Raw genomic sequence first — 24,192 nt, forward strand, 5'->3', positions numbered from 1 at the left:
CAAGAATCTTGTTGGTATTATTCTTAATTGTTCATTGCCATGATGTTACAAGTATTGGAATACTTTATGGTGTTCAGGTAGCGTTATCACACAGACACACAATAAACATATATGTAGGGATCTCTTATGTAGGACAATGGATTACTATCACAGTCGGACATATGGAAATAAATCCATGAGAATTCTGTGTCATTGAAAAGAATGAGTGAGTTTAATTTTACGCCGCTTAAGCAATATTCTAGCATAATCACGGTTCGGGACACCAGAAAATGAGCTTCACACATTGTGCGCATGTGGGGAATCGAACCCGGGTTTTCGGCGTGACGAACGAACGCTTTAACCACTAGGCTACCCCACCGCCCTCAATGAAAAGAAAATGTTTAATGAAAGAAACCCAGTCAGTAACATGAAAATGCATCCTTTTCTTCCTGATATTATGTATTTAAGTTTGGCGGTGTATGTAGCAAATTTACGTTTGATCGATCGAAGTATACAGAGCGAGAATTGGACTGTTTTCTCAACCAAAAAGTACGAAGCAAATGTCACTTGACAAACATGGCGTGTACTCGCCTACAGTATCGGGATCAGATACACACGTTAGACTCTTGATCTGCTGTGTGTTGCTTAGCCTACATGTTTATCTGGCCTATACTCTTGTGGATATATTAAACGATGCAAATTTCCATTCATACCTACCAAAAGATCAGATTTGTGAATTCGTGTATACAGATGACGTCACGACATTGGAATGTGATTTGTTGTCATGTCCCGTCCGTTACGCACGTGCGATTCATTCGTGCCTACAAGGTGGGAACCCGGTGCCCGCTGGGGTGATCATCCACAGAATAATATGCTCCAACGATGTGGAAATGAACCCTGGACAGACTCCCCTTGATGATTTGAAAGACTTAATAATAAATGATAGGAATTACATAGTGTTAAAACTGACCTCAGCGTCCAGATAAACACCCTCCGTGGTGACGTTCGTAGCTTAAGTGAAAAATTCAGCCACCTCGAAATGTGGAATCTGTTCGCCACATCCAAGATGTTGCGCATGCAGATGTCGGTTTGTTAACTACCAAGATGGAGATAGTAGAGGGGAATATGGAACAATTTGACAGCGAGATAGACAGACTTGAAACATTTAGTTGGCGTGATAACGTCATCCTGGACAACGTGTCAGAAGAAGGTGGTGACTCTCTTGAGCACTGTAAAACCAACGTAATATCTATCTTGAACGAAAACGTCAACGTGAAGACATGGCGTGATGCAGATGTTATTCGTGCACACAGGCTTGGGGTTCGCAAGGATGGTGCTACTAACCAAGGCCAATAGTAGCAAAATTGAGGTCCTCAGATGACAAGATGGACATTCTGAAATCCCGCTCTTCTCTCACGGATGGTGGATACGGCGTTTCTAGTGATCTTACTATGAGACAACGCCAACAACTCCAGGACGTTAAAAATCAAGGACTAGCGGGCTACTTCAACAACGGCCAACTGGTGACGAAACCACGACAGAGACGTCCCAGAAGGAGCAAGGAGACAACTCAGGAGTTACACACAACGAAATGGAAACACCCCTTTGTAGCAATCTTGCCAAGGCCCAGAACTTCTCACACAGGAGACAGAGGACATTTTAACAAGTGACTGTCAGAACTATATCATATTGTCATGGAACATCAGTGGTTTGAAAAAGAGGTTTTATGATCGTGACTTTATTGGATATTTTAAAGCATTATGATATTATATGTCTCTTGGAAACATTTGTTGCAGATATTATTTAGCACAACTGGGTAAATGGTTATGATGTAAATGTAAACCACGGCGTTACAAAACTCGCCATGATAAGCAACCCCTCGATCAGGACTGTAGAGTATCAAGACGTGCAGCTCGAAGGACTTCACGGAAATTCAGATGCCAACGGACGAACTATAATAGGAAATAGTATTGCAAATTAAGAAATTTCTACAAATCCACATTCAAATTCAAATTCAAATCTAACATCAAAAGTTCAAGACTGACAGAACTCTATTGCACGTTAGACAGCCCATCCAAGTTTTGGAAAAAGATTCGTTTATATCAAAACCGGAACACTCATAAACCAAACATATCAGCAAATGAATGGCTCTCACATTTTAAAAATCTACTTTCATCTGATGAAGCACCAGTCATTCTGATTGCTTATGCCCTGAAGATGTTGGCAAACACAATAAAGAAGATGTACATATACTAATTCTAGAATCACCGATCACGCCTACATAAATCGAAGACGCCATTTTCCACCTAAAGACTGGAAAATCTGCCGGTGTCGACAAAATTATATCGGAAATTATCAAATATTCTTTACCTAACTCTATGCCATTTCTTGTGAGATGTTTGAAAAAAATATATTTGATGAGGGTTGTTGTTGTCTTGATACTCCGTATACTACAATATTTGTCAATATAACTGTATGTCTATGTAACTCACTTGTATATGGGCCAATGGCCTTTCAATAACCGATCGATTGATTATTGACGTTCAGCTCCACAATGCAAGTTACGCGTTTATGTAACTTCACACGGGTCGTTATGATGTAAAAATAGCTACGCGTGCTTGGCCAAACAATGATTGTTGAGAGCGGTCTCCGAGGAACCTGTCACTCCCGAATCGATATATAGATATTCAACATTCATCGCGTCTCAATTGTAAATAACTATGAGCTCATAGTTCCATGAGCATACTCAGATACGTAAGGGACGCAAAGTCAGGCTTGTCGGATGAACGTTCTACGTGAATGGCAGGGGCGGAAGGTGAGTGTGAATTTCTATCAAACCGATACTTTTCAAACGTTGTCCTTAAGAAACTTAGCAATAACACTGCTTTACACACTGTGCCCATATTGGGAATTTAACCCTGTTAAACCTGAACGAGTGAATGTGTTCTGTGATCCTGTGCCAGTGTTTACTCCAGATGTTAATTTCGGAATGTGTGTCAAACTGGGACACTGTTTTGTGTAATTTGGATAGTCATCACCTGCTGGACCGATATATACTGAACAACAAAAGTTCCTGTGACATTAAATAAGATTTAATGCAACTTATTTAATGCAAAGTTATGTTTTTTACCAAATCTGAAACAGTTTCTGTTTGCAACAGATAAAAGACTCCTGTAAGTGTACAAATGGTTTCATTTGCCATACTGACTTCAGAAAATGCGTCATTTCATAAAAGAAAACATGAAAATGCCAAAATGTCAATTTACAAATCAATAGCGTGTGTGTCCACCTCTGGTTGCGATGCAAGCAACCCATCTTCGTCTCATGGAATGGACCAGGTGTCGCACAAAGTCCTGTGGGATATCTGTCCATATCTACTGGAGCGTGTTTCGAAGTTCCTGGGGTGTCTGTGGAACACGTGGTTGACGTCGAAGGCGCCGATTCATGTGATGCCACGTGTGCTCGATTGGTGAGAGATCGGGGGAGCGAGCCGGCCAGGGGATGTCATTCACGTTGGTTTGGTGAAGAGAATCCTCAACAAGTCGAGCAATATGAGGCCGGGTGTTGTCATGTTGAAAGGTAATGCCTGGGCCATGACGATAAGAAAACGGTAGAACAACAGGGTGGATTATCTCGTCGCGGTAGCGCTGTCCATTGAGATTGCCTTCTACCATTATCAAACGGGTCCTCTGTCTTGCTGTAATCCCACCCCATACCATAACGCCCCGAACCGATCGTCTTCCATGACACAATGATTGACGTAACGTTCACCTCAACGTCGGTACACTCGAATCCGTCCATCGCAGTGGCTGAGGTGAAAACGAGACTCGTCAGTGAATAGAACTTGTCCCCACTGCATGGCCGTCCAGCGTAGACGCTCTCTGCACCACTCGTGCTTGACGGTGGTTTCATGTCAAAATGGGACGTCTGGCGGGTCTTCTGGCGACAATCTCTGCACATCTGAGGCGACGACGTACGGTTTGTGAAGATATTCGTCGAAGGCCAGGGATGCTTCTTGCAGTCACTGTTGCTGGCTGGAATTGATTTCGTAGGTGTGTTGTTCGAATCCAGTTGTCTTGTCGATTATTGGTTACGCGTGGCCTGCCACTCCGAGGATGGTCTCTGACTGCATTCGTCTGTTACCATCTTTGCCATAAACACCAAATGGTGTTTCTGTGGACGTTAAATTGTCTTGCAACATCACGTTGACTCGATCCTGCTTCAAGCATACCAATGGCTCTCAGACGCTCATTTTCGGACAGGCGTGGCATTTCGTAATGTTGAATAATTGCGTAATTTTGTTGTTTTTCTGAGTGGCTGTTGTCATCACGATGCTAAACAATGCATATGGAATCCCGTTAAAGCACATGTTTTTATACCCATTCTTGGGTAGTGAAATGCATGGGGCTTGCATAAAAGTCAACTTTTGCATGGAATGCATGCATGCTTTTCTGTATTAGTTGCGTTTTTGTGACTTGATTCCATACATGTACTACAATATTAAAAAGCAAACTTTACTTGTTTGAAAAATACACTAAAATATTGGTGTCACAGGAACTTTTGTTGATGAGTATAGATCATACAATTTTAGTTTACAGACAACGAAAGGGGATGACTTGAATAAAGCTTGCAAGGACTGTCAATTCACCCCAGACCTAGCCCACTTCCCATACTACAGATATATCACGGAGAAGGCAAATACTGAGAATAGGGCCGAAGAAAGTATGTTATGTTGAAAGGGGGAATATATGTAACGGCAAAAACAAATGCTTGACTGCATATCTGTAATAATAGACTACAGTGACATAATCACCGGTGTGATGTAGCAACGGGGAAAACAGTCTGAAAATAATCAATAATCTACTCAATAATGTTGGCACCTATTCAAGTACCGTTTGATCCTAGTAACGAGTTTTGCGTGAGGATAATGATTTTCATGGAAATATAAATTGTCATGCAAGAGAATAACCAACCTAGATATTCTGCCGAAACTGATTCCACTTGAAGTTAAGGGCAAATAGCTGTGGAAATAATATGAATGGACCACTGAAAATCAGTGATGACACCAGGTGCGCGAAAAGGGTAAGCATGTCCCGTCCTACAGGTAGTAACCGCTATTCATACAATTGGCATAATAAAGTAAGTATTTATTACCTGGAGCCTAACAGCAGTACTCCTGAGTGGGCGGAGCTTATTCGAGTGATCTGACAGGTCAATATGACACACATATTGGGATGTTTGACAACATGGACTTTTTAATGGTAATAAATATCCATCAAACGATTCCAAGACTTTTCAACAAACGCGTAGGTCTTGGGTTTCAAAACCTACCTGCCATGTCGTCTTCACATCTTCATAAAATGATACGGTGGAATGTCCACGATTTATCCAACACACAAATCAAAGTTCTGCGCTATTCTCTAAACTTGAATGAAATACGTACGTTTGTCGTGATGAATAAGAGCAGTGTAATTGAACAACAACAAAACATAATATGTATCACGGCATCCAATCGTAATCCTGTGGTGTACGTATATCTGCAGTTTATGAAACATAGCATTTCTCACAATATATACAGCAATCGGTGATTTCAACAGTGTGGTTTTTTTCGTTGTGATCGTCTTGCCTTCATCTGGAATCTGGATGATAACGATCGTGTAAAATAAACTGGTAATGGTCAAACATATTTTCAAGTGATGAAAGTTTTTTTTGTCGTTTCCGTGACATGTTTTCATTGCCCAGTAGCAATGTGTTTTGGCCAAGTCACACTTGTCCGAAAGCTGCACAAGTAACTCAATCCGTGAAACTTGGCGGGTCACAGTGACCCAGATTCCCAGTTGATTGGCTTGCCAAATGTCATTTGCATAAGGCCATCCATGCTTTTGTATGTGTTTCTCCCCTCAAGCTTCAACTAACTAGAGAGCGGGCGGACGAAATAGAATATATTACTTTTCAAAAAATGTCTTTCAATAATTGTGTAAGTTATTTTATGACATTTAAAAACAGTTTAAACACTTGGAATCTAGTCTATGAATTAATTTATGATGTAGATCGAGTCCTTTGCTTCGGAAACGAATTTTCAATAAACAACTGGAGAAAGATAAAGTTGACCTGGTTCTTTTATGACGGTGCAATGGTAGATCTAGTAGTATTTCTTTTATTTGATCGGTGCGAAATTTTCCACAGCGGCAGCAAAATTGAGACACGAAAAAACTTTATATTATTTCACGTCGGAATGGCGATGAAAATATCAAAATACGGACAGCCTAACATACTTCGAAACGATGTTCAGATAAATATTTGTTCACATTCATTCTGGCAGGAGTATTTTTATTAAAAAACATCCTGTACATGGTACTTTTGGATTGCACTGCGGATTTCTTTTATTACTTTCTAAAACTTTTTGTTATTCCCCTTTCTGACCACGCGATCTCCTAGCAACCACGCCCCATGAGCGCATCCGCTTACAACCGTAAAGACCTTTGCAAGTTCGCTTATCTTCAATATGAGCAATAAAACAGTTTCATGTGGAGCCTAATTTGATGAAGGGTTGTTCGAGATAATCAGGGAGCCTTTGGTCATTTCCATTATGACATGGGTGACTTTGTCGTGGAGAAAGTTCCAATTCAAGATGATGACATTCCGATCGTCAACTCGAATCGACAAGATGGCGCCTCTCTTCCCGCCCTTGCAAGTGCAACAGAAACTTTGACAAATTCTGTGCCGATTCTTGGGATTAGTGAATCAGTGTCACAGCGAGATTTCATTGTGGAACCAGATGAATCCGAATATGTATGTTCACGCTTCTTTTGTCAACCATGCGTGACACAGCACAGGCAATCGCAGTTAGGGAATTGTGCGGCCACCATGTTGCGGAAATTCGTCAACTCGAAAACACTGCTTCCAAATACTTCTGGACTGAACTAAAAAGACGATTCTTTTGGAGATATCGTAGATACTCGAACTTGAAGAAACGGATATTAAACGTTGCAGCAGATGGAGGATTGGTGTGGACAAAGAGGGGAAGGGATCCCAGAATTTATTTTTAAAAATTGTGCGCGAAGTGTATCCAAATCCCCCGAACAAAAAATACATGGGACAAGTGTGGATCTAATGATCAAACTCAGTTTTGTGTGTGAAAATTCTGTGAAAGGAAAGGAAATTTATAATTAAATTTGTCTTGGAATATGTGTATTGGAGTTTTCGTTTATCGGAAGTACTAATGTAAGTCAAAACATCAAGTATATTGCGTTACTTATTTATAAGTTGTTGATGTGCATTGTAAGGTTGATACACGTGACATATCCATCTATTGTAGCAAAGCTAAGCAATATTGACGCAACTTCTGGTGCTTCAAATTAGGCCCCTTCCTAAACACTAGTTGAAAAATCTGTTTAATAATTTAAGTTTTATAGGTGAGGTGAGGTGAAATTGGGTTTAACGTCGCGTCCAAGATTATTGCACTTATATAGCGACGTGCATGCACGTGTGTGTGTGTGTGGCTGCTTGTACTAGTCCGGACTGATGCCGATTTATAGTGCTAGCTCACTGAGATACCATGCCACAGTTGAACATGAATACCCCACTCAGACACAGTATACTGACTCCGAGCCGACCAGTCCTTGCTTGAACCCTTCAATGCCGAGCGCCAGACAGGGTAACAACAAGTACCATCTTTTAACGTCTTTTGGTATGACGCGGCCGGGGATCGAACCCCGGACCTTCCGCTCTCCGGGCGGACGCTCTACCACTAGACCACGGAGGCGGTCTTTTATAGATATAATCTGATTATTGTGAGGTAACTGTTGAATACAAATGACCAAAACTAAACAAATATATGTAATTTTCGGATTGAACTGAAATAATCTTGTCGTTAATTTCGTATTTATATATCGTTACTGTTACTGTTACTGAAACTGTTGTTCTGCTGCTGTTCTGCCGTACAGATATACAACACAATACACTTTGACCACAAATGCATTGAATGTGTCACCGTAAATAAGCTCCACCCACTTCGATTGATGCTGACGCCAAACACGATCGATTCGACTTTCTATGATAAAACTAGATAAATTTTATTGACCTATATCTAGATATGGAGCCATTTGTGGTATCCAGGGTTTGTCATCCAAGTTGATATGAAGTTTGACGGTCAATGGTGATCTTGTTTGCGTACGGTTTTCAAAAGGCTTCTCCCGACGGTTATCTCCCCAAACCCCTACATCCCATTTCCCCTACAACCCAGTTCCCCTACAATTAGTTAATACAACACGCGGCATTTACCTGTCTGGCATTATAAACTCACCTAAAGGAGAGATTAAGGTCTGGAGTAGAGGTAGTAGAAATGAAAGGGGTAGAGCTTTAGGGGATAAGGGGACTTAAAGGAGAGTTTAAAAAAAAAAATTAATGTAAGTGTAATGAAAGATGCCTGTATGATGAGAAGACAATTTTTAGAAATTACAAAAATAACAATAGGAAGAAACAATTATTATCCCCCGCCCCAACGAAGATGGCGGGGGATATAGAAATGGGTTCCGTCCGTGTGTGTGTGTGTGTGTGTGCGTGCGTGCGTGCGTGCGTGCGTGTGTGTGTGTGTGCGTGTGTGCGTCCCGAAATCGTTTCCGGAGCATAACTCAGAAACCGTTAAATATTTCTCTACGAAACTTTGCATGTATATCAGACTCATGCTGAACTGGTGCCTTTTGCTATTTAGGAGTTTTTTAAATTTTTATTTTTTACGTTTTCATTGCAACAAGATGGACTTAGGTTCTATAAGGGTGCTGTTCGTTTCCGGAGCATAACTCGAAAACTGTTAAATCCTTTCTTACAAAACTTTGCATGTCTACTAGGTACATACTGAACTGGTGCCTTTTGCTATTTAGGAATTTTATAAATTTTTATATTTTACGTTTCCATTGCAACAAGTTGGACTTAGGTTCTATAGGGTAGAGTTTGTTTCCGGAGCATAACTCTTAACCCATTCAATACTTTCCAACAAAAACTGTGCATGTTTACCAGACTCATACTAGACTGGTGCCTCCTGCTATTTAGGAATTTTAGAAAATTTTATTTTTCACGTTTCCATGGCAATAAGTTGGACTTAGGTTCTACAGGGAGGGTGTTCGTTGCCAGAGTGTAACTCAAAAACCGTTAAATACTTTCTTACAAAACTTTGCATGTCTACTGAACTGGTGCCTTTTGATATATAGCACTTTTAGAAATTATTATTTTTTATGTTTCCATGACAACAAGTTGGATTTAAGTTTTAATATAGGATTGGTTTACTTAAGTAGTATAACAAATAAACTGTTAAATATTTCCTTGCCAAACATTGCATGTCTATATATAAAGCGCATACTGAACTAGTGTCATTTGATATTAAGGAGTTTTAGAAATGTTTATTATAGAATTTCCATTGCAGCTATTTTGACATGGCCTAAGAGAAATGTTGGGTCATTTACCTGGTTTGGGACCATAACGTGTTAAAATGGGCGGGGGATATAGATGACTTTGTCAACTATACGCTTGTTACACTGAGAAACTGAGATGAGACGATTTACAGTTGAGATGAAAAATGAACATTTTGTTATAATGTATTATGAATTATGAAAAATGAACATTTTATTATAATGTATTGTGAATTTTGAATAATATCGTAATCGTAATTAAATATTTATCTCAATCTATTCGAGTTTCTTGGGTTGTTCCATTGTATGAAATAGGTAACAGACTAGGGATTAGCAGTGCCATGGACCGTGAACATTGGTGTCTTAAGCTGTAGGGGAAATGGGATGTAGGGGTTTTTGGGAGGTTACCCTCCCGACACTCGGTTGTGTTTACATTGTCAGTCATTGTTCGAAACTGAAACGCCGCCACCTTGCGGGCTATTCATAGTTAGGGTGGGGCTTTAAGTACATTGGCTATCTCACTGGTCGTTTCTTGTTTTGTGAATAATTGAAATGCCATGGTTTCAGAATTCTGTGATCTGTGTGCGACAGTTGTTAATGATGAAGACATTCCTTTACAAGAGCAATTTCGCCTAACAATCGACATCAAAGCCACACTGGTCAACCAACCGTCCCAAAAGCAAAATAAGTACGAGAGGAAGGCTGCCAGGGACGCTAAAATTGAAGAACTGACCAGAAAGGTTTCGGCTTTGCGAAACGCTGGAGGAGGGGCCTTGTTTGTTCATCTGGTTGGTCTGTCACCCAATGATCGCTGTCTAGCATTCTTTAATGAATATGTAGATGACACTTTAACAAAACTGATAGAAGACGGATTTCTGTTTGTCGACACATACCGCAAGATTTGGTTGAGTGACCACACCGAGAGAGGAGATTACAAAGTGTTTCTGCTGCTTGTTGTTAAGTCTTCTCCTTCTTTGACTACAGCAGATTTCAAGACTAAGGTGACATCCGATGAAAACCTAACTCGCCCAACAACCCTCAATATTCAAAAATTGTTGTTCAGCGAGCAACAGCAAGAGGTACAACCTCCTACACTAAGACGCCCTACTCCTTTCATCCAGGAAAGTAGGGACATTGAATTTAAGTCATTTGACAAGACTCCATTTGCTGGAATCATAACACTTGCCAATCATAGAGAAGTGGTGGAATACATTTGGAAGGATCTGAGACTGAGAGAATACATTTCGTGTTTCACAAAAATTCAAGGTGGTGGTTCCTATTTCCTAGGAATAGGGGAAAGTGTGATACAGATTGACGGTTACAATTACCTAACAAAGACCAATATCTATTCAGGAATTCAAGTTGACCCGACATTACATGAAACTGTAAAAAACGGTTTGAGAGAGTTAATCGAAGAGCGCATAATAGTTCGTAGTGGAAATCCATCCTTCACATGTGAAGCGAGCTCACTGGTGACATTAGAGTTTCATAAAGTGAACAAGGACACAGACGAGGACGAGGACGAAGGCAAGAGCAAGGGCAAAGGCAAGGGCAAAGGCAAAGGCAAGAGCAAGGGTGAAGGCAAGGGCGAAGGCAGGGGCGAAGGCACGAGCAAGGGCGAAGGCAAGGGTGAAGGCAAGGGCGAAGGCACGAGCAAGGGCGAAGGCAAGGGCGAAGGCACGAGCAAGGGTGAAGGCAAGGGCGAAGGCAGGGGCGAAGGCACGAGCAAGGGCGAAGGCAAGGGTGAAGGCAAGGGCGAAGGCACGAGCAAGGGCGAAGGCAAGGGTGAAGGCAAGGGCGAAGGCACGAGCAAGGGCGAAGGCAAGGGTGAAGGCAAGGGCGAAGGCACGAGCAAGGGCGAAGGCAAGGGTGAAGGCAAGGGCGAAGGCACGAGCAAGGGCGAAGGCAGGGGCGAAGGCACGAGCAAAGGCAAGGGCGAAGGCGAGGGCGAAGGCAGGGGCGAAGGCACGAGCAAAGGCAAGGGCGAAGGCGAGGGCGAAGGCAGGGGCGAAGGCAAGGGCAAAGGCAAGGGCGAAGGCGAGGGCGAAGGCACGAGCAAGGGCGAAGGCACATGCGAAGGCGAGGGTGAAGGCAAGGGCGAAGACAAGGGCAAGGGTGAAGGCGAGAGCAAGGGCGAAGGCGAGAGCAAGGGCGAAGGCCAGGGCGAAGGCGAGGGCGAAGGCACGAGCAAGGGCGAAGGCAAGGGGGAAGGCGAGGGCGAAGGCACGAGCAAGGGTGAAGGCAAGGGCGAAGGCGAGGGCGAAGGCACGAGCAAGGACGAAGGCAAGAGCAAGGGCAAAGGCAAAGGCAAGGGCAAAGGCAAGGGCAAGGGCAAAGGCAAAGGCAAGAGCAAGGGCGAAGGCAGGGGCGAAGGCAAGGGCAAAGGCAAGGGCGAAGGCGAGGGCGAAGGCACGAGCAAGGGCGAAGGCAAGGGGGAAGGCGAGGGCGAAGGCGAGGGCCCCTTATACATCCTTGAGGTGGCAGTAGGGTATACGCCAGGATGTGTCTTCTATGATTGGCCAGAAGTATACACCGTGGATGAAGGGACTAATAACATTAAAACAGTAGCATTTTCTGAGTGGCTTGAGAAAGTGAAAACTTTCCAACCTGCCACTCAATCCAACTCAGTAACACCAGGCGTCAAGTAAAGCAGATTAGATAAAAGTGGCAGGAGAAACATTTTCATATTTGACAGCCCGACCTACTTAAGTGGCAACTGAACTCAAGGGTGTGTCCCATCATATATACTATATCTTCTTGGAAACATTATACCAGACAGATGTTGCAGCGGTAATTTATATTCCTAATATATGATAATTATGATACAGCTGAAAAACATTCATAACCCAAGAGGTTGTACATGTAGACAGGGGAAACATTGTCTATATCTTCCCTAGTGAACTTCGCTTGAGATCAAGGTCACTGTAAGGGTTTGTATGCAGTTGAAGTACTGAAACTGTTCTAGTGTGTGACTAGCTGAAATTGTAGTTCGAGGCCCTTAGACAGAGAGAGCACATAACTTTTGTGTCTATGGTTTAGTGACGTCATACTGCATTGAACATGTAGGGGCGGTCGGGTAGCCTAGTGGTTAAAGCGTTCGCTCGTCACGGCGAAGACCTGGGTTCGATTCCCGACATGGGTACTATGTGTGAAGCCCTTTTCTGGTGTCCCCCGCCGTGATATTGCTGGAATATGCTAAAAGCGACGTAAAACCATACTCACTCACTGCATTGGACATGTGTTTACCCTTGACACAACAATCTATGTATACTAGTATTTACTATTGTTAACATTGCTATGTGTATTTTATTGATGATTTCATCTCTCACGAGATATATATAACAAAACAGACAGTTCATTGGCATTTGTCAGAAGCAATGATTATAACTCTCTCATGACCATATTACTTCCTCCAACATTTGAACCACACTTCACTGCATGTTTCCCTGGGAATGATCCCTCGAATTCCTTTCCAAACTTGTTTAATACCAAATGATTATGTCATTTATATTCCACTATTTGATAAATGATGTTGTATCATCCAGGTGACAGAGGAGAAAGCAGTATGGCCCGTGTTATTTATACCAAAGGTAAACGCTTATCCACCTGCCGTACACATTCGTACATCATCAGTAAAGAGGCATAAATAATCTAACAAGATTTATTTGCATAGTAATCAATAAGAAAACGTGTTCATCGAAAATTTTATATTAATGGTGTTATCCTGAGAAACAATACATTACCTTTGTTACTTCTTTCATGATTAAGTTTCTTGGTTTGTCATTCCCTACCCGTGCATGTGGGTGTTTTCCTCCACATCAAAATGATGGGATATAACTATAACACAATGGTGTTAAACTCACTCACTCACTCACTCACTCACTCACTCACTCACTCACTCACTCACTCACTCACTCACTCACTCACTCACTCACTCACTCTTCAGATGCATGCAGTTCAGAAGTTGTGGTTTCATGGCCAAGTAACTCCCCACTCCTTCCAAGGATCCGACTACAAGACGGACAATTTGAAGCAATTCAGAGTCATGTCCTGACTCCAGGTGACGTATTCATAGCATTGGATCTCGTCAAAGTGATTAGAATGTGCATTTTGTTATATAGTAACTGAATGTAAGTGAAGTGATTTTTATTGTGATGTCAAGAAGGCAGAGCCTGTATACCAGAGTAGTATTTTGTACATAAGAATCTACTAAAAATTAACATTCCAATCACTTATTAAATAATCATTACGATTGAGCAAAAGAAGCATTTAATCTGTCATCAGGTGTTTATATTGATTTGTCCCTTCAGGTAAGCTAGCAGTATATCCACCAATGATTGCAAACAAGATGCACAACATCATACGCAAAAGAATAAAATCTCATGGAAAACATTTCCAAGGCGGATTATCCTTTGTGACAAGTTCACTAGCAGTGATGCTGAATCTGCCAAAGATGGATACACCAAACGGAGTGACATCAGAAGTGTTCTATGTGTTTCCTGACCGTCCATCAATGATTCTCTGCTTTGTGTGTGAGAAAAGAGAAGATCTTGGGAAATATGTTCTTCGTCTTGCCCGGAGAGTAATAAATCAAATCCGGAGGTACACAGATGAACATTTCAGTGCGGTCTATGGCCTTCTGGACGCCAGTGATTTAGTATCAGACGACCTATTCACAAATGCCTTGAGGTTAATTGAAGACAAAACCTCCACTTTATGCAGTCTCCATGCACTCAACATGAACAGTGGAAAATGTATTAATATAATTCGTGCCTTCCTTGCTGCAGTAGCAGTTACCGATCACACAGAAGGACACGACATGAAACAGGAACTACGTTTACTGTCCAAACAACAGTTCTGCATATTGGTGGAAAACATTGACGAGGACATAGTAATGATTGACACTGCCAAATGTACTGGTGCACAAGAATGTTCCGAGATGTATGAGCTTATGATTGAGGTTGCAAGGTGGCTTGAGAAAAGGGGACAAACCATCCTTGTTATAGATGAGGACCTTCAGAAAACGCTTCAGTAAGTCATGTCCCATAGCTTACCTGGCAAATACTAATGTATACTTCGAGTGAGTGAGTGAGTGAGTGAGTGAGTGAGTGAGTGAGTGAGTGAGTGAGGATGTACTATGTTGGATGAATTGTGATGTCTTCAATGTGACGAGCGCACGCTTAACCACTAGGCTACCAGACTGCACCAAGTGTACCTGTAAAGATTGGACGTTTTCATCATAAAAAAACAGGCACTAAATAAAATAAAATGTCTTTGTTTCTTTCAGAGAACAACCTAAAGGTCTTCCGTCTCATATAGTTGCTTCTGATAAACTAAAAGATGTTTCTGGAGATGACTTTCCTGAAATACAACACATTGTTGCAGCCAATATCCACATCGATGACATCAAGAAATTTCACACGAAAGGAGAAAGAAGTGGGAAAAGTGTCATTTGGCTTTTCAGCAATTCTGAGGGTATTTATGTAAAGGTCATAACTAAATTGGATGCTAAAACTTATCTACATTTCGATATGCTTATAGTCATTCATAATTCAATTAATAAACAAAAAACCCAATAAATCAGAGAGTTTAAAATGCATATCCAACTCATATATTCAATTTTGTTTTAACAGCTCCAGAAGAGGTCATACACGCTGAAGCACCTGACCATGAGATTGAAGTTGAATTTCGTGACGAGAATAGTGGTGAGTCAAACAAATTTATGTAGGCCACATTGCACTACTAATTTGTAAAAAATACAAATATATCAATACTCAAAAAAGGCCTCTCAAAATGTCAAAAGAAAGATATTTTGTGCCTCATGTTTTGTCGTATGCTCCACAACAATCCGTACAAAGAGATATATTGCAGGGTCAGCATATGTGCCACCAAATCCCCATCTCGAATATTAATCATGAAGAATTATAAAAGCATGGAAGGACTTTCTATATACTCACAGAAAGTATTCGAGACAAATGGAAATATTACCGTGTGGATTCTTAAAAATTCAAAGGATTTGAATTTCAAAGGAATCTCAGAAAAGAGCTGTGTTCAATTATGTCAAAACAATTGACTTTTCTTTATTTTGTACACCACTGTCCCACATCACAAACTTCATTCCTTGATCCATGGGGCACTTTTCACTTGATGACATAGATACAGTTACATCTCTGCATGCATAATGGTCAAATAACCCATTCCCTTGTTCTATGTTAGATCAAAACATAATGATTCTGTTTTTTACACCATAAACTTTGCATAAGACAGACTGTATGGAGTTTTGTTGAAATAAATAAGTTGTCCCAGAAACAGTCTGACCAAAATAACTTTTCAAAAACTGAATTTGTTAGCCACAAGACGTTTTTATCAAATAATATTTAGACTCTTAGTTTTAATTTAAAAATACCCCCAGAATGGTAGGTCCCAGGTCCTCATGGAAAGTGTTTTGTCACTTGTATTATTATTGTTGATGTAATTACTTTCAGAACTCCTTTTTTCGGGAGACACATCTTCAAATGGAAGTGCTGATGAAATGAGCCGTTCTAGAAAAGAGGAAGGTTACTGGTCGGAAGGGAATGATTCTGACGGTGATGAAAAGGATGCAGTACAATCAAGCGATGATGGAAGAGAAGCTGATGAAATACAGCTGCAAGATGAGACCACAACTGGCCGTCTACTCGGTAGGGCATAATCCATTTCCATATATGTGTTGTACTGTACCTAACTGGAGCGTAATGTCCTAAATATGTTATCGCATGGCTGTGTCATACATCAAGACGTAGCAGGATGGCACTTGCTGTTATCCTAAAGGAATAAAACAAGGAATTCGTATGTACATCGCTGTATAAGTATACCTCTTGCTACTTCTGATTAAACACCATCATATTTTGCTGATACATTTAGACATACATAACACATTCCAAATATCTGCAAAAATATACTTCTCTAAAATGAAACTCTTCTGTTGCGTCTGCATAATGTGTACCGCTATTTTGCACTTTACTCCCAATGGAATATGTTTCGCTGGATAACTGAGACTTGTTATTCTCTGGTATTGTATTCAGAAACAGATCTCAAAGATTGGCTGTAATTGTAACTAGTGTTAAGCACACTTAACACAGACCATGGTTAACATTTTCACTATCTCCTCTAAAAATCAATATGATAATTGTACAAAATGGACTCTCTAATTTCAGCTTGCACCAGCCATACCATCAACGACTGGATATCAGGGACAGCGCCTTCACCTTTGTTGCCTCATGTGACAAAATGCCTGAAAGATCATTCTTGTACCACAATCATTGGTCAGCCTGGTGATGGGAAAACTACTCTGGCCCACCAAGTCTTGTCTCAAATGCACAGAAAGAAATGGAAAGTGTATGTTGTGGAAACGCCCCAGGAGTATATTCAGATTCAAAAGAGTGAAAAATACATCATTCTTTTCAACAACATTTTTGGTATTCCAAACTTTAAAATTGAGGAGTACCAAAAATGGATTCCTGTCTTGGAGGACATAACGCAAGAACTTGAAGCGTCTGATTCAACATATCAAGTGTTATATTCAATATTTCTGTTCAGGACAAATGTCTTTCAAACAGCAATCAAACACATCACTCCTTTCAAAAACATAATTTTCTCTGAACGTCAGCGAATTGACTTTGAAACAGTTTATGATGCAGAAAGAGAAAAAACACAAGCAACTGACAGGAGAAATGATATATTAAATGATTCTGTCACTGACTGCTCAACGACATCGTCGCCCCTCTTACGCAAGTTGTGTATGATGAAAGAAAGGAAAGATGAAACATTTAACACTATGACCACAGACAGGGAAAGTATTTGTCGTGAGATGATTCAGGAGTTGATACTCAATGAACGGATTCTGTCTACATTACAAATCTGTATCCATCAGGACTACATTCCAAATCCATCTGAGCTCTCGAATGTTGAACTAGCAACACTATGCACTTCTGCAGGAGCATCTGCTATAAGAAGTAAACAACTCTCAGAGGCACTTGCTCAGATGGAGGCCTACATCCTGAAAACGACAGTAAATGGTTTCATTTTTTCACACTCGTGGACCTCAGAGATAGTTGCGAAAGTCTTAGCTGAACATGATGAAACTATTTTTATAGTCCGCTGCAGCCTCAAATATTTAGAGCATGTACGTTTGGAGCCAAGTGAACTTGCAGAGTTTGACTATGCCATAATTGTCAACCATAAGTCAGCAAAAGTTCTTGCAGAACGCCTCTCTAACGAAATGCGGAAAGGTCATCTTCATTTTGTTTTGTCCCATGTTTCACTGAAACATCCAGTCGTGTTCAGAGCAGTACAACAATTGCTGCAATATAGAGAGACCTTCAAAATTAGAGACGCACAGTCAGGGGAACAAATACAATCCCTTATTCCTATTTGCCACATACCCACCTTAGAACAGAAATTGTTGGAAATACCCTTAGATGGTGTTTGCACAATGCGATGCCTTCGTATGTGTAGCAGATATGGTAATGTAAGACTCATGAGACTACTTCTCGAGAAGAAGGCGCGCATTTTGCAAGAGCAACAGAACAAAGTTGGAGACTTACTGATAACCTGTGCTAAGTGGAATCATACGGAAGGTTGCAAGGCTATGCTGGAATATGCGGATGTTAACTCTGTCAGTAGGAGTGGCAACACATGCCTCCACTATGCTGCCAGCTCAGATAACTTGGAACTGTTGTCTCTCCTTTTGGATGAGGATGGGATTAATGTTGATCTCCTGAATAACAAAAAGGAATCAGCATTGTCAAAGGCTTTGTATTGTAAGCATGAACAGGTGGCAGAAGCCCTGATAGAGGCTGGAGCCAATACACAGCTTAAAGATAGGTATTGTCGGACAAGCTTTCTGATAGCAGCACTTGTCGGATCTGTGCCTATTCTAAAACGGTTACTGAAATCAGATCACAGATATATAGATCATCGTGATAACATGGAAAACACTGCCTTACATTTGGCAGCAATGAAAGGTCAAACAGATGCTATAGAACTGCTCCTGAAAGAAGATTTTGACATCCAAAAAGTAAATGTGGACAAGATGACGCCTCTCCATATGGCAGCGAGAAGTGGAAAATACTTAGTTGTGGCTCCTCTTCTCAGCATAGAAAGAAAGTCAGCCAGTTCTGGAAAACATGGAAAGCCTATAATCAGGAGCATGTCTGTGGATCTTAAAGATATCCACGGCATGGCACCGCTTCACTATGCAGCAATGTGGGGTTATGAATATGTATTGGGAAGACTTCTGCAGAACATGTGTGAGATCAACCTCAGGACTGAGAAATCGGAAACTGCATTGCACTTAGCAACTCAGGGTGATCACATAGAAACAGTACAATCCCTTCTGAAAAACAAAGCTGATCCTAGTTTGTCTGATAGGAAAGGGAGGACACCACTTCATATTGCTGCCCAGGAAGGACATTTAAAGATTGTAAAACTCTTTCTTAGGGAAAACGTTCCCACTCAGAAGGTAGATGAAGACAACAAAACTGCGTGTGACTTAGCTCATGCGAATAGACATCGGAGCATTGTCAAAGAGATCAAAGTTCAACAGAAAAAAACTAAAAGAGCAGAAAAGTTTGATGAGAAGTTGGAAAGCAGTCTTCACCAACAATGTGGGATGATTAATGCGAATATTTCACGATTTGTGGTACCATGTGTGACTGCTATCGTATTGTGTGATGCTTTTGGTATTTTATACTATAACCTATCATAACGGTAGGTCACGCTTAGTCTGTGACTGAAAACACCTTGTTACGGTAAGGAAATCCATTTGGGAGACGAGGACGAGAAAAGTCAGTGATACAAAACCCATGTATTTCTAAAGGAAGGATATGTACCACGAATACTCATCCTCCGCACTTAGACCGTTCCTCCATATGGACACATGCGCTGGTTAAATGCTGCAATCAGTTGCTTCTATGAAAGAAGCTATCAAGTGCTTTTGTCCTGAGACAGACACATTGTTGGAAAGTTCAGACAATAGTTCTTTATGGGCCACTTGGTTATAAAGATGGGGGCCATAGAAAATTCATCAATTTAACAGATGAGACGTTGAGTGTGATTGATCTAACGCAGATCAATTCCCAGACAGAGGGAAATGGGTTTTCAACATGACGAACGATTGTTTCAAACACTTCAACCACACACAGCTCTGTGCTAAAGAGACTGTGATTTTACGTGACCAATTCAGCAGTATTGGCCTGGATATACAACCTCCAGTAAGTGATACACTCATAAAATCAAATTAACTACCAGTTGAGGTTTGATTGGGGTGACCCATGTGTGCAGGTGGTGCTGATGAGATGGTGAGTTGACGTTCTGCAGCTATTTAGAGTTAAATGTTCCTGTAAGAGGCGACTAAGCGGATCAGGTGGTTAGGCACCTTGACTTTCTTGATTGCCACAGACTGGAGTGTTTGGTCCAAATTTGCTAAAACGATGCTGCAATGTTAATGTGAGTGAGTTTTTAGCAAAATGTCAGCAACACCGGGGCAGTATCGGGGCGAGGAACGCCCGAAATAGGCTTCACATGTTGTACTTATATGGGAATAGAACCCGGCTGTTCAGCGTAACGTGCGAACGCTTAAACCACTATGTTACCCCACCGCCCCTGCAGCGTTATTACGGACAAAAACTATCATCAATCTGCTAAGTGCCTCCAAGTGTAGCGTAAGCACTTTGGTTTTGTGATATTAAACCATGTGAAGTGATGCAAGCTGTAGAGATGTACGGAGTGATGCACTGATGTGTGATGTATATATAAGAAATTAGGTTATGTTGATAAATGATGTACAGTAAACTACGGTTATAACGAACTCATAGGGACTACTAATTTTAGTTCGTTATAACCGTAGTTCGTTATAAGCATATATAAAGCATAACTACAGCAAATAGTCGGGACTTAATAAGTAGGTTCGTTATATCCGTCAGTTCGTTATAAGCGTGTTTTTTTATAACCGTAGTTTACTGTAGTGTTGAACTTATGTGAGCTTTGCATCCTGGGATATATTGCGACCATGCATTGATTGGTATGTAGTGAGCCATTTACAATACACATGTATGTTCACCACTATTTTGACTTTCAGTCTCAGTGGAGTCTGTTTCGTCAGATAATCGGGACTGGTTATTCTCTGGTGTTGACGTTTTATATTTATCAGAGTAGTAAGGGCCCTGATTTGTATCATGTTTGTTTGTTTCTTTCTTTCTTTGTTGTATAACGCCGCAATCAACAATAATTCAGCTATTTGACGACGGTCTGTAAATAATCAAGTCTGAACAAGATTTGTACCATGTGTTCCCGTGTGTTTTCAGTGGACATGCCTTTGCATGTGTTTGTTAAGATGGACAGGATACTATTTGATAGTGATTCATAAACACTTTTGCTTATGATATAGTCGAAGATGTACAATGAATTCTGCTTTTAGCAGAAATTTCTTGTGACTATGGAAAGGGTTCGGTCACTTTTTTTTCATAATTATGGAAAGGGTTTGGTCACTTTTATTTCATGATTATGGAAAGGGTTTGGTCACTTTTATTTCATGATTATGGAAAGGGTTTGGTCACTTTTATTTCATGATTATGGAAAGGGTTTGGTCACTTTTACTTAATGAGCATGGAAAGGGTTTGGTCACTTTTATTTCATGATTATGGAAAGGGTTTGGTCGCTTTTATTTTATGATTATGGAAAGGGTTTGGTCGCTTTTACTTAATGAGTATGGAAAGGGTTTGGTCACTTTTATTTCATGATTATGGAAAGGGTTTGGTCACTTTTATTTTATGATTATGGAAAGGGTTTGGTCACTTTTATTTCATGATTATGGAAAGGGTTTGGTCACTTTCATTTTATGAGTATGGAAAGGGTTTGGTCACGTTTAGTTTATGATTATGGAAAGGGTTTGGTTTCTGGTTTTACCACTTGGTTCGTTCTTAGAAACTCTCAAGGTTGCCCACTGCAGTCACCCATGCATCTCCTTCCCGCAACCAGAGTTTCTTTAACGTTCTCAGATCTGTGACCTTAGCACTGCTTTCAACTGAATATCAGACATGTCAATGTCATTTAACCCCGATACGATATCTATATATGCGTCAGGATCTTAAGACGCCTCCTCACGTGTGACATCAGTTACATTCAAACGGATAGGCTCTTAAACAAACGTACTTATTTGCACTTGATTTGCATGTGCTTAGTGGTAGATATTTAGCTAAATATAACGTCCGGCTCGTACACGCTCCAGTCTCTTATAACAAAGGCTTATTGTTACTATTTGAACAGCGTAGATATGGGTGTTCATTCAAGCATTGTCGTCGTTCACCAAACCTTCTACATGCCATCTTCTAATCTTGAATATTTAGCTTATTTTTTAAACACATGAACAGAAATACGTCTTTGTTACGTCAAATGAAACATGTGTTTCAACGTTGCCCAAACTCTCTAGCATATGTTGTGTCGCTGTCGCGCATTATTATATTATTGATGGAAATGTATATCGGTGCCTTATATACTTGGTGATCTTTTTACGTGCATATTTTATACAGATGGTTTTACTTTATTGTAAAGAAAGGTATTATTTTATTTGGTATATACTCGTCTCTAGCTGCTTACATTTGTAAATGTTTTAACCTGTTTATAATATACCTGTACCTAATGTTAGACTTAAATAAATCTGTTTGTCTGCCAAAATTGCAGCTTTACACTAAAAAAATTATCCCTTGCGACGTTTATCAAATGAATTTAATTTTTAATGCATTTTCTTGTCCTAAAATAGTAACTATGTTTAGTTTTTGCAATATAACCTGTTTGATCACATGTTACTTTTAATTAATATGTGAGTTTGTTTCCTCTGCTTCTCTTGTAACCGACCCGTGAAGATCCGGAGTAGAATAGGTCTTCAGCAACCCATGCTTGCCGTAAAAGGCGACTATGCTTGTCTTAAGAGGCGACTAACGGGATCGTGTGGTCAGGATCGCTGACTTGGTTGATGCATGTCATAGATCCCAAATGCTAAGATTGACGCTCATGATATCAATCACTGGATTGTCTGGTCCAGACTCAATTATTTATAGACCGCTGTCATATAGCTGGAATACTGCTGAGTGCGGCGTTAAACAACAAACCAACGAACCAACTCTTCTAACCACTTCCCTGTTCGTGTAGTTCACTGATGCAAAATACCCTTTGGGTGTGTCATGGGCGGTAAACAATACTCTTGGTGACCGATTGACAAATTATTTGACGTTTGTTGTCACATCCCTAAGTTACACTGAATGAATAAAGACTGATTTTACAGTACCAGTGTGTTCATTTAATTATGTTGTTTTTTGTGCAGTTTGCAAGCACCTCATCACAAAAGCATACAGAACACTGAATATGAAATGTTCATCATCATCATCATCATCATCATCATCATCATGTCCGGAGAGACAGCTCTGTCTAATTTCCCTTAGGGGTTTCTGATAAAGTCTATGCTCATACGTGTCAACCAAAACATTGCCACCAAGTTACCATCATCACTTCTTTTTCTAAAATGAAGTTTGAAACATTAGAAGAACATGTTCTCAGAAACAAACAGGTCTAGAGACGATGATGAAGATACCATTGTCCATTCTCTCCAAAGCAGTTTAACAAGATGTGACAAACAACTTGTTGGGGATTAATTGTCAAATATTTGGCATCATATAAAAATTGATGTGAACGAACCGACGACAAATCGTGTATTGCCCTGGAGGAAAGCCGACTGAAATGTCTTTACATTTCATAAATTGTCGGAAAAAAGAAAGAATATACTTGAAATTGGATTTTGCCAAAATATTACAAACATAATGATAACGTTAAAGGGGTGAAAACAGTCGGTGAAACACTGCAAATGCAAGATGGGGAGAGTAAGAAAGGATCTATGGACGAACAACTTCTCTATTACAATTAGGAGCGACGTTTCAGTGTAGGTTCTAACACCGTTATCCTTATATCGTTTCCTTACTTAATACTCCAACTTCTAAATGCCTCTCAAAGAAGTTAGGAAGAGTATTAAAACATGAATGCTTGGATTGATAGGTGTTCCTGTTCGGTGACTTGGTTACTTGCGTGTTATCACACCCGCAGGCGTGGAATGTTGTTAATAATATCAATCACTGGCTTGTCTGGTCCCGAAGCAAATATTAACATGGTGCCGTCATATAGTTGAAATATTTCTTTGCGTGGTGTTGAACAACGGAGAACATAGATTCAGAAGTCTGCTCCGACATCACAAGACTGGCCCCGTGAACATCCGGGTCAGAATAGGTCTTCAGTAAACCATTATTGCCGTAAGAGGCGACAAACGGGAACGAGTGGTCAGGCTCGCTGACTTGGGTGATGCATGTCATCCTATCCCAATTGTGTGGATCGATGCTCAAGACATCATTCACTACTGTCTGGTCCAGACTCGATTATTTACAGACCGCCGTCATATAGCTGTAATATTTCTGAGTGCGGAGTTAAACAAAAGAACAATCATCAGAAGACCGGGAAATAGAACACTAACACGTGAAAGTAAACGATATTTGATCACTTCCCACATGCAGAAGTTCAGACCATGCGCGATAATTCCAGCTATCTATACACTGACGAACTTTGTCACGATCAATACATTTTGAATACAAATCCAAAAACTTTTACCATTAGCATTGCAAGGTTCATGGAAATATCTTAATGTATTTAACGTATCTGGATACATAATGACGGAAATATTACCCTTAAGTACTGTATTGTCATTGGAGTGGTCCTTGAGTTCTTC

At 40.6% G+C, this 24,192-nt stretch overlaps 1 protein-coding gene across 3 annotated transcripts; it reads left to right on the forward strand.

Annotated features, from left to right (window-relative positions):
* Positions 1–2,733: 2,733 nt before the first annotated feature.
* Positions 2,734–20,283, forward strand: LOC124151187. Of its 3 annotated transcripts, none has more exons than XM_048382999.1 (8): positions 2,734–2,794; positions 12,932–12,976; positions 13,333–13,446; positions 13,697–14,417; positions 14,674–14,861; positions 15,020–15,091; positions 15,872–16,066; positions 16,583–20,283. In XM_048382999.1, exons 1-8 carry the CDS (start codon positions 2,779–2,781, stop codon positions 19,132–19,134), a joined length of 3,903 nt encoding a protein of 1,300 aa, XP_048238956.1. In that variant the 5' UTR covers positions 2,734–2,778; the 3' UTR covers positions 19,135–20,283. The 3 variants fall into 3 exon arrangements, with proteins under 3 accessions (XP_048238956.1, XP_048238957.1, XP_048238958.1); XM_048383000.1 differs by having other exon boundaries at positions 15,026–15,091; XM_048383001.1 differs by lacking the exon at positions 2,734–2,794 and adding an exon at positions 11,760–12,176.
* The last annotated feature ends 3,909 nt before the right edge of the window (positions 20,284–24,192 follow it).

Source organism: Haliotis rufescens, unplaced genomic scaffold (assembly GCF_023055435.1).
Source record: "Haliotis rufescens isolate VD_foot unplaced genomic scaffold, xgHalRufe1.0.p SCAF_43, whole genome shotgun sequence".
Taxonomy (NCBI): domain Eukaryota; kingdom Metazoa; phylum Mollusca; class Gastropoda; order Lepetellida; family Haliotidae; genus Haliotis; species Haliotis rufescens.